The following is a 12,038-nucleotide window of genomic DNA, read 5'->3' as shown; positions in this document are numbered from 1 at the left end:
ACAGGAGAAGTAGCTCTCGGGATGACAAGAATTCTGAATGCCACACAGCAAGAACCTTAGGAGGCAAAGTTCTTATGAGAGATGTTTATATTCTTTTTTTTTTTTTACTTTGTTTTTCTCTCTCCTTATGCAAATACTTCCCCTGCATACTTTATGAAAACCTGCTCGCTAAGCATTTACTGAGCCTATGCCACGTGCCAAATGTTGTGTGAGGAACCCACAGAGGATGGCAGAGACTGTGAGAACTGCAGCAAATGTGGTGACCTGAGTGGGTCCAGGTGCTGTGGGAACTACGGAAAGCTGGGGGTGGGGTGGGGCCAGATGAACCTTATGAGTCAGAATTCAGTGCTTCCCCCCTTTATAGATGCCATAAACACTGTTGCATTCATATTACTTAACACTTCAGTGCTTAGTGGTAAAGATTAGTGACTAACTAAACAGCCCCTGATCCTTCAGAACTTTGAGCCTCATGAGTGAAAAAAAGAGGAAAACTATTGCTTAAAATAATGTATTAGGATTATTAGTAAGGGGTACTTAGAGAGCCCCAGAGTGGGGTGGGTCACCATTTATTTCTGGCAGGGGGAAGGGTTGGGTGGCTGGGAGGGTGACATTTGACTTGAAACTGGATACATGGAGTTCGTTTTGAAAAGGATAAGGAATTTGTTCCTCAGAGAAGAAAAAGCAAATGCAAATACCCAAAAGCAAAAACAAACAAACAAAACAACAAAACAAACAACAACAACAACAACAAAAACCACCACCACCACCAACAACAAAACAAAACACAGTGGAGTGAGTAAATTGAAATTTATTTGCTTGAGCCACTGTATATAGAGTACAATTATGAAGAGTGGAAAAAGATGTGCATTGAAAGATAAGGAGGGGAAGGAAGGGCGGAGACACAAGGCTTCTTAGCCGGTAAGATAAGCTGAGGCATCGGGAGCCTCTCACTGCAGGTTTTAAGTAGACTGGCCTGATCAAATCTCTTGATCAAATCAACACAAGGTTGGAGATGTCTAATACAGGAAATCTCAGGACTACTTAGGGGACTGGAAAACATGCCAGATGAGAGATAAAAGCTAGCCTGGAGTACCTTTAGGAGGAGGGCAGTTAAGAGATAAAGAATTAATGGGTTGGAAAGACATACAACTTGTCACACATACTGATAATAGTGATTAATTAACTGAGGATGCTAAGAGGCTCAAGAGGTTAAGGATAATGGCCCAGAGCAATTCTTACTGCATCTCGAGTATGACAGAGAGTAACAAGTGCCCAGGATGAGAGAGATGATCCAAGCAGGGTTCAAGCAGAGGCACATCCTAGGACCTAGAGTTCAGTGTGATTCAGCTAAAGAGAGGTAGACGAAAGGATCTGGGAGCATATATCAAAGGGTTTAGTGTGTTGCCCTGTGGACTGCACTGCTAGAGAGACAAATGGCAATTTGAGGAAACCCTCACTTCTTATAAAGGGACCAGCTAGAATGAGGCTTTAAGCTCGGGCTCCTAGTCAGCCTCTGTGGATGAGTTTGTCTGCAGGGAATAACTACAAGGAGCACAGCTTCCTATAACAAATTCAGGACCACAGAAGGCACAGAGGTCTCTTCCTGCTGCATGGTATAAGATGGGATAGCCAGGTTCACCGTAAAGACTGCTTGAAACCATTACTGCTTCCTCCAAACATTGTATCCAGGAGCTTTACTGACGAAGCTCAGGGAAATTTATGTCATATTGTAACAAAATCTTTGAAGTTTTAAAGCTTGCAAATCTCAAAGTCAGTAGAGAACAATTAGCTCACTCTGAAAACAAACAAACAAACAAACAAACAACTGCCAAGACAGAACAGTGCCATAGGTTTACCTGAGTCAGTGTCTATGTTGCTGCCCCCCGAGTAGTAAAGTGCCTGCAATACTTCACACCCCACATCTCCGGGCACTGAGACACAGGAAAACCCCACAGAATGTGTACAACGTAAAGACTGCAACAATCCATAGGAACAGAACAAGTCTCCTGGTTTACATAACATTCTTATATACCCAAAGGGGCAAACTAAGAGTTGGACTCACTACAGAGTGCTTGTCTGCAATGGTCATCATGCAAGAAGGCCACCAGCTCTTCCCAGAAGGCTTCACTGCAAGCAGCTGGAGGAAAAACAAAGGCAGGCAGATCCCTGGGGCTAATACTAAAACTAGAAGTTGTTTGGAACTTGTTGAGCTGGAGATTCTCCAGCCAAGGAGCTATTCCTTTATTGTGGCCTGGGCTCGTGTGTTAGTTTCTTTTTATTGCTACTGTAAAATGCCCAAATAAAAGCAACTCAAAGGAGTGTTAGTTCACGGGTCAAGGTATCACTCATCAGAGTCGGGAAATCGAGGCAACAGGATGTTGAAGGAGCTGGTAACACTACATTTGCAGTCAGAAGAGAGCGGTGAATGCAAGCACACTAGTGCTCATCCCACATTCATTACTCTTATAGAGTCCAAGGTCCCCTACCTAGGGAATGGAGCCACCCATGGTAGGTGGGTTCCCACCTCAGTTAATGTAATCAAACAGAGGCTCATTTCCCAGACGATCCTAGATTCTTTCAAAGTGACAAGCAACAATAACTATTACAACTCATCATATCTCTCATGATCCCGTCTGTGGGAGCCAGGCTTTGCCTGCTCCGTTCATTAATTCCTCTTACCCTTTTTATATGCTGCCTCACCATCTAGGGAATTCAACTGCATGTAGATGTACGTAGACATTAAAGGCATTGTTCCACTTGTGTTTATTTTTATTTTGAGATAAGGTCCTGCTCTAAAGCTCTGGTTCGACCATGTTGGCTTCAAACATGCAGCAGTCCTTTTGGGCTTTATCTATGGCCTAGTGCTGGGATTAAAATTGGAATATAAGTAATTGTTTTTTTTTATTTTATAAACAGTAATAAATTGAAAATGAACAACAATAGAAAAGTAGAAAATCTCTCTCTCCAGGAAAAGAAGTCAGAATGCCTCCCTTGGCTAGAATCCCCTGCTGTGGTACGGACTGCGAAGAGCCAGGATCTCTTCTCAGGGCATCAAGTATAAGCCGAGCTCACGGCTGGAGGGAGGTAAACATCTATGAAGAACAGAATGAAATAATGTCTCTGATGTTTCAAACTTGGGAAAGGAGTTATAATTTCTACATCTTTTTGGTAGTGGAGGAAGCAGAAGGCTTCTAATAAAAAACCAGTGGCGTGAGGGTGAGCACAAATACAGTGTCTCAGTGAACTTCAGGGTACGCCCCTTACTACTCTAGGCCAGGAGCAGTAGACAGAAGTAACACTCAGTGTGACTCTCCACAGAGTCTCTTGAAAACATAATCCAGCTGGGCGTGGTGGCGCACGTCTTTAATCCCAGCACTCGGGAGGCAGAGGCTGGTGGATTGCTGTGAGTTCAAGGCCAGCCTGGTCTACAAAATGAGTCCAGGATGGCCAAGGCTACACAGAGAAACCCTGTCTCGAAAGGAAAAAAAAATATATATATATAATGCTTTTGTGTCCTGTGGTTCTAAAAGGGTAAGGAATATGACGCCATTACAAAAACTACCAAGTGGTCAGCCAGTACTAACAGGTTATTTCCTAAGTGTAATTGACTAGAAAGGACCCTGACTGTGGCCTTACCAAAATCATTCCTCACCATAAAGGGGCCAGGATTCTAATACATTTTGACACAATTGTTGTGGAGGCCTCTGTCAGATGACCTCCTAGATCATAGTGGGGCCTTGACTTGAAACTCCTACTGAAAAGGTGCCTCATATTTGACCACTTCCTCTTAAAGGAGAGGCCTGGTGGCACTCAGAGGAAGGGTAAGCAGGCTACCAGGAGGAGACCTGATAGGCTGTGATCATATGGTGGGGGAGGAGGTCCCCTTCTGTCACAGACCTAGGGGAGGGGAATAGGGTGAAAGAGGGAGGGAGGGGGAATGGGAAGATACAAATTAGGGGATAACAATTGAGATGTAATCTGAAAAAAATTACTTAAAAAAAAAAAGCTGGGTCTTTGTCACTGTGGTTGCCTAGGTGTACCTGCTAGCCTACAGGTGTACCTGCTAGCCTAAGGATACACCTGTAACATGGACACAGGATGTTTCTAAAAAAGGAGACAATGATGGGCTCAGAAAGATCAAGAGAGGAAAATTACCATTGCTAGGCCCCACTGCCACCGCAACTGCCAAATGCCTACCTCTCCTATCTAATGGTGCACATAGGAACCCATTAAAGATAAATAAATCCAGGCTTGAAGACACTCCATGGCTCTCTCCTACAGTACCCAGCGGCTATGGAGAGAAGTTAGAATTAAAGTCAAGTTCTTTCCAGCACCCAGGCTGGTGATTCCTTCTACACACTCAGGTACCAGATGGTGGTGGTGCTGACCAGGTGCTGACCCCCAGAAGCACTGTGTCCTAGTCACGGGACCTATCCTTTCATCTTAGCCTTCCACGGGGCACACCAACACTGGGAATGCAAGTAGCAAGAATTGAGTCAACTGACTCTCTTTTTGATGGCAGGTAAGGAACCTGAACAAACAAATGTCCTTCCTGTGACCCAGCATAAAATTCAGCTCCTGGGACAGGCACTGCTTGACAAGTTGGATGTGTTGTGATGCAATCTAGTAACTACAAAATGAAGGAAACAACTTTTTTTTTTCTTCACTATTTCTATATCTCATTTAAATACTGAATACTCTGTGTGTGGTATGCCTCACACACAGCTGGCCTCAAAACGCATTCTTTGAAGAAATATGCCCTGTGTTGTTTGTATTTGAAACTGCCTGGCTTGGTTTTATAGTCTACTTTATCAGAGGCCAATAGGCTTCTGATAAATTCAACAGGGCCTCTTTGCATGCACAATGCAAGGTATTAAAATGTCTTTCCTAGGATCCACCTTGTGTGTATATGTGCGCGCTGGGGGTGGGTGAGTAGTGACTCTTTTATCTTATAAAATCACATAATAATTATAAAAAGTAATGGCAGATAATAAGCCAAGATACGAAATTGTACAGATTATGTAATTCCAACCATGTATTACCAATGAAATCCCTTAGATACAGACAGCGGACTATAGATTATTTATTGTTTCCTTTTGGTCACCATCCATATGAGGACTAAACTGAATAATACAAGCTACAAAATAGTCCAAAATATATATAAAAAAGCTATATGCCAATTCTACCAATGAATATAGGTTTAGAAATTTTTTTTAATGAAAAAATCATACACAACAGCATAGAGAAAATAATACACTATGATCAAGTACAGTTGACTCAGGACTAAAGGTTAGAAAAGCTACTAGTGATTTCAACAACAGTGGAAGAAAGTACACACCATTGCTGAAGCAAGTATAGATACTTACTAAGATCCAGCTTCCTTTTAAAATGCATAAAAAATAATAGTAATGAACCTTTGGTAAAAGCTAAATGTTACACTTAAATATAATTTAAAATATTTTTTCATTGATCCAGAATGAAGATAAAGACAGTTTTTATTATCAAGTACTGACAAACTGAGCCAAAGCCTTATGACAGGAAAAATAAATAAAGTACTTAAGGATTTTTATTTATTTTGAGCAAGTAGCAGCATTTACTTAACAGAATGCTTATCATTTTATTATCAAATACTTAAAAGTAATGAATAAATATTGTTACTACACATTCATTTTGTATTTTAATATGCCCTTACGGTACTTTTGTCTATACTGATATACATAGACTAAAGATTGCTTGTTAAGTTGCACAAGTAAAAATAATTATAAAATCATTCCTTGGGACAAATTGATTAAAGATTCCTTGCTATAAAATGATAAGAAAAACCTGTTATTATGATAATCACGATGATGAAGAAAAAGAAAAGGGGAAAGAAGAGAATGAAGAAGTATTTGTTATAAACTGAATAGTCATGCTTCGTCTATATCCATATAAATGAAGCTTTAAAACCCAGTGTGTGGCTGGAGAGATGGCTCAGAGGTTAAGAGCACTGACGCTGCTCTTCCAGAGGTCCTGAGTTCAATTCCCAGCAACTACATGGTGGTGGCTCACAACCATCTATAATGTAAACTGGTGCCCTCTTCTGGCAGGCAGGCGTACATGCAGGCGGAACATTGAATACATAATAAATAAACCTTAAAAACAAAACAAAACCCAGTGTGATGGTATTTTGGATGGACGAGTGAATGGATAGACAGACGGAACGGACGGACGGACGGACGGACGGACAGACAGACAGACAAAGGTGCTAGCTGAAATGATGGTGGGACCTTTAAGACAGTAATAATAGTAGAAGGAGACAGGAGGTGGTGAGGAGAGAAGGTGGTAGGATGAGAGGAGAGGAGGGAGAGCAGGAGAGAAAGAAGAAGAGAGGCAGGGAGGGGAAACGGAAGGAAAGAGAAGGGAAGAGGATGTGGCTCTGTATTCTGCATGACCCAGTGAGAAGGTGGCCACTGACAAGTGAGGAAGAGAGCTTTCAGGAGGACAGGAATTGTTAGGATCTTATTCTTAGACTTCTGGCATACCCATCAGTAAGAAATACATTTGTGCTTTAAGCCATTCAATCTGTTATTTGTAAGGGAGGCTCAAGCTGATTACTGCAAGATATGTGACGCAGAAATAGAAAATAAAACTGAGTGATGGAAAGATAACAGAGACCAGAGAAAATGAGATGAGAAAGAAAAGAAAGAGAAAAACAACAAAAAGTAAACTGCCAATTTCTGTTGAATGTTTAATATATGCCAAGTTCTATGCTTATTTGTCTTACTTAAATTAACCTACATAGTAAGCCATTGAGTATATGCTAGCACACCTTATTTTATAGGAGAGGAAAATGAGGCCAGAGAGGTGAACTAAAGGTCTAAGGTCAGGTATGCCGGAAGTAACATAGTCAGAATATGAACTTGGGCCTGCCTGTCCACACTTCAAAATATTTAATGTTAGTGATGAAGAGTCTTAGGAGATGAAGAGGAAGTCAAAGGGTGGCCTTCTCCCTCCGACCCAGGCCCAAATCCTTTAACTACTGGTTTTTTTTTAAACCTAACAATCTTCTTTTCAGGATGACCCTGAATCTTGCACATTAAAATCAAGACAAAAAAAAATATAAAAGCTTAAGGCATTAAACATTCAAGAGCGCAAGTTTAGTGGGAAGGCTAATTTTGAAGCAAAAATATAACTTGTCAGTTTCTAATGCAAAAGCATTTCAATTCTAGAACCTACCAGACTTTACAACCACCTCCCCATGCAGCAGTCTCTCAAGACCTGTTCCCTTGCCCGTTTGCTTTTTGTCTATTATTCCCAGACTTGGAGGCATAAAAAAAGAAGGTTTACATGAAGTTTTGGACAATAAAATAGACTGTCTCCAAAATATTTGTGTTTCAAATAAACATCAAACAAAATTTATAGCTAGTGCTGGAGTCCTGACAGCCCAGGAGCTGAGGATGTACTCCACTTAATGCCCTATGCTTCTCAGGTGCCAGACAGATGCCATCCCAAAACATGAGTAGGCAGGCGCGGTGATGTCTCCAACAAATCACTGCCTGCGCAGAGAAGCCAAGGGCATCAGATTCAAGTCCTGAAAGAGCTCTTCTAATCCCCTTGCATGCAGCTGAGAAGATGAGAGGGGAACTGAAACCACAGGGGTAACACACACACACACACACACACACACACACACACACACACACACACACACCACATGCACATGTGTATGCACAACACATACAACTCATAGACCACATATTCATTCACACACACACACACACACACACACACATACACACACTCACACACCACATGCACAAGTGTATGCACAACACATACAACCCAGAGACCACATATTCATTCACACACACACACACTCACACACACACACACACATACACACACTCACACACCACATGCACAAGTGTATGCACAACACATACAACCCACAGACCACATATTCATTCACACACACACACACTCACACACACACACACACATACACACACTCACACACCACATGCACAAGTGTATGCACAACACATACAACCCACAGACCACATATTCATTCACACACACACACTCACACACACACACATATACACACTCACACACACTCACACACCACATGCACATGTGTATGCACAACACATACAACCCACAGACCACATATTCATTCACACACACACACACATACACACACTCACACACCACATGCACATGTGTATGCACAACACATACAACCCACAGACCACATATTCATTCACACACACACACACACATACACACACTCACACACATTCACACACCACATGCACATGTGTATGCACAACACATACAACCCACAGACCACATATTCATTCACACACACACACTCACACACACACACACTCACACACCACATGCGCATGTGTATGCACAACACATACAACTCATAGACCACATATTCATTCACACACACACACAGGAACACACACACACACTACACACATACAACACATGAACACATGTATGCACAGCACATACAACTCACAGACTACATATTCATTCACACACACACACACTCACACACACACACACACATACACACACTCACACACCACATGCACAAGTGTATGCACAACACATACAACCCACAGACCACATATTCATTCACACACACACACTCACACACACACACATATACACACTCACACACACTCACACACCACATGCACATGTGTATGCACAACACATACAACCCACAGACCACATATTCATTCACACACACACACACATACACACACTCACACACCACATGCACATGTGTATGCACAACACATACAACCCACAGACCACATATTCATTCACACACACACACACACATACACACACTCACACACATTCACACACCACATGCACATGTGTATGCACAACACATACAACCCACAGACCACATATTCATTCACACACACACACTCACACACACACACACTCACACACCACATGCGCATGTGTATGCACAACACATACAACTCATAGACCACATATTCATTCACACACACACACAGGAACACACACACACACTACACACATACAACACATGAACACATGTATGCACAGCACATACAACTCACAGACTACATATTCATTCACACACATGCACACAGGAACACATACACACACTATACACATACAACACATGAACACATGTATGCACAACACATACAACTCATAGACCACATAAAGATTCATACACACACACGCACACACACACAGCATGCACACACTTCTAACCACCAAGGGGCACACACTTAACAAAAGGCATACTCATAAGGCCACGGATGCATGAAGAGAGAATTATATTTGTAAACGACACTGGACATGTTAACCTTCATCATGAGTTACATGTGTACCTCCTCTTAAGTACTCTGCATGTACTGAGGGTCCTGGGGTGAACGCAGGCTCTAGCTCTAAGAGTTACTACTCAAGATGACTCATAACAACGCAAGGCATTTTAAACAGAGTGAGACACTATCAAAGCGCAACTGAAGCAAAACAAACAAGCGGCCAACTCCAGTGGGGATGGAGAAAAGCCTCTCTCAGGAGGTTGCAGAAAACCCAGCCTGGACAACGGGCAGTGATCCGTGTAGGAAAGGCAATGAGTAAGAACAGGCTTTCTGTTGATGGCCCCGTGGTTCCCAGTGTGGCCTCTGGACCAGCACTGCCTGGAAACTCATTAGCAGCGCAGTCTGCAGATGCCGGGCATGTACTGTGGATGGGCCCTACAGTCCGCTCTCGTCAGCCCTTGGGAGTGGCCAGAGGTCAAGAACCACAGCAATACACAAAAGCAAAATGCAACAGGCAGAAAGTAAGAACTGGGAACAGAGTTGAGGACTGGGCACAACAGGGGTTGACCTCGATAGAGAAATGGCTAAAAGCCATACCCAAAGTGCCTTCTATAATACAAAGGCAACTTGGCATTGTACCTGGAAAATAATAGCCATCAAAATCTGAGCACAAAATCATCATAAAAAATAGAACGATTTACACAGCTATGTGTTTGGACCCGTCTAGAGTTAACTTTGTTACTACACAGAAAAGTAGCCTCGTGAAGGGCGCAGAGTCAGCCCCTACCTTTCTTCCTGGAGTCTTTCTTGGCGCTGGTTTTCACAGCTACTTGAAGTTCTGTCTCAGTTGACATCCTACTTAATCCTTAGTCCTCTTCACACAGACCCCGGGCCTTGGCCAGGCTCATTGAGGATCCTCTCCAAGAGAAAGGCTCCTCCCTTCAGAAAGGACAGCCCACGCTGTGCATGTCATTCACTCTGTTGGAGTGCTGCAAATCAAAGCAAGAGAGCATTCAGAATCCTGGTCCTTCTGGGACCCAGTAGAAATTTGAGGAAAAGGACCCGCAAACACAAAACAGCAAGAACATCTTAGCCTTGTTGACACACTTTGTCTGGCTGAGCCTGTGTTCATGAGGCCATGGATGAGGCTTATACCACAATGGGAATAAGCACATTCTTTGCAAGTTAAGAAACTTAAATTGTCCAAAGCAGCAATCTCCAGCTCTTTGTCGCCCATGTTCCTGATGGCCAAGCACTGGATGCCACCCAGAAAATATCACAGACATATTTCTTGATCAGCCCCGTGGAGACATTTCCAACAAGGGGGCCGCCCATCCATCAGCTGAGCTTGATCAGAGCCTGGGCAGCTAAGGCAGATCATAGGGGAGTGACCTGCAGTCTGTCCCTCACTGGCAGGCATCAGAGGGGACCCAGAGTTGACATGCAATTGGGCTCCAAGGGTAAGGTGACAAATGGGGCTGAGAAACTTCGCAGCAAGCCAATTTTGATGTCAGCTTTTCCCCTAGCTATAAGGGCAGACAAGCATTTAGTGTGGAGAAAGAAAGGAAAAGAGACCGGGGAGGGAGACACACATTTTTTTTTCATGCAGTCTCTCCTAAGCACGTATTGCACAGTACTGAGTACTATGAAGAATAGATGTCATTACAGGAGAGTGGCAATGATTAGAACAACACAGACACTTCAATTAAGGCCAGCATGCACTATGCACTTACCAGGCACTCTACACTCTGACCTCAGAGCTGCACATGTGCTATCACCTTAGATCTCATTTAAATTGAATAAATGTACTGCCTTTATCAATAGTTTTTTTTTTTCCTTAGCCCCTACCGGATCGTGGTAGCTGAGACTCCACTGAGAATAATCACCTCACTGGTTATCTACTTTCAATATTAAGGGAAAAGCTACTAGAAATGGTTCTTGAAGCAGGGCAACCAATTTTAGCTCATTCCACAGAATTGGAACTGTTTAATCTAAGTGCACTAACCTTGAATGCCAGTTGCAGCTCAAAAAGAATGATGATCTAACCCTCTTAATCATGACAATTAAAGATGGCTTAACTATAAGGCCTAATATGAAAGCCATATAAAATTACATTACAACTTAATTGTGAGGCAATGTCCATCTTATCCAAAGATACCTGCTTAGATTTATTTTTTAATGACCTAATTATTTTTTTTTTCCAAAGGACACTATCTCTGTGTATAAGCACTTGAATTAGAGGAACTAAGGTGACGGGTAAGGAAATGAGATTAATTGCCTTTGTCGAGTGAACTTTCTGGAACCACACGTTAAAAATGAGAATGTCTTTGCCATCTTTGTGGCAATATCTACATACCAACTCCTTCTCTCGAAAGACATATCCCGTAGGAGACAACAGAGTCACTTACTGACATGCTCTTAATATCTACCCTCTTATTGCAATAAGTATTTACTAGACTTGAGTATAGACTGGGTGTAAACAAACACCGTGCAACTCTTGCAGCCAGGAAGAAATAGTCAAGGCCCGCTGCCAGTCCCCAAAGAAGTAAAAGCAGCGTTAGCTTCAGTCCTGTGGAGGACAGCAAGACTCATGGATGAACAGAGCCAGAGAAGATAGAAGCACAAGGCATGCTGGGGCACAGAGGAACGAGCGTTTCTATTTGCTTTACTTTCATTAAAGCTGCACGCAGGATTAGCATCCAGGATCTGCAGGATCCTGCACAACAATAC

The 12,038-nt window shown here is 42.6% G+C and overlaps 1 protein-coding gene across 5 annotated transcripts in view; it reads right to left on the bottom strand.

The window, feature by feature from the left end:
- DAB1 (DAB adaptor protein 1) overlaps positions 1-12,038 on the bottom strand; it is a 380,571-nt gene that overhangs the window by 252,253 nt on the left and 116,280 nt on the right. For all 5 annotated transcript variants that reach the window (XM_084785547.1, XM_084785549.1, XM_084785550.1 and 2 more), the window contains exon 2: positions 10,096-10,297. In XM_084785547.1, the coding sequence (XP_084641673.1) occupies positions 10,096-10,162 (67 nt within the window). In that variant the 5' untranslated portion in view covers positions 10,163-10,297. The remainder of the gene's footprint in view (positions 1-10,095; positions 10,298-12,038) is intronic.

This window comes from Acomys minous (assembly GCF_964271855.1).
Source record: "Acomys minous genome assembly, chromosome: 6".
NCBI classification, from domain to species: Eukaryota; Metazoa; Chordata; class Mammalia; order Rodentia; family Muridae; genus Acomys; species Acomys minous.
Note: the sequence above shows the minus strand (reverse complement) of the source record. Positions and strands in the feature narration are given on the sequence as shown.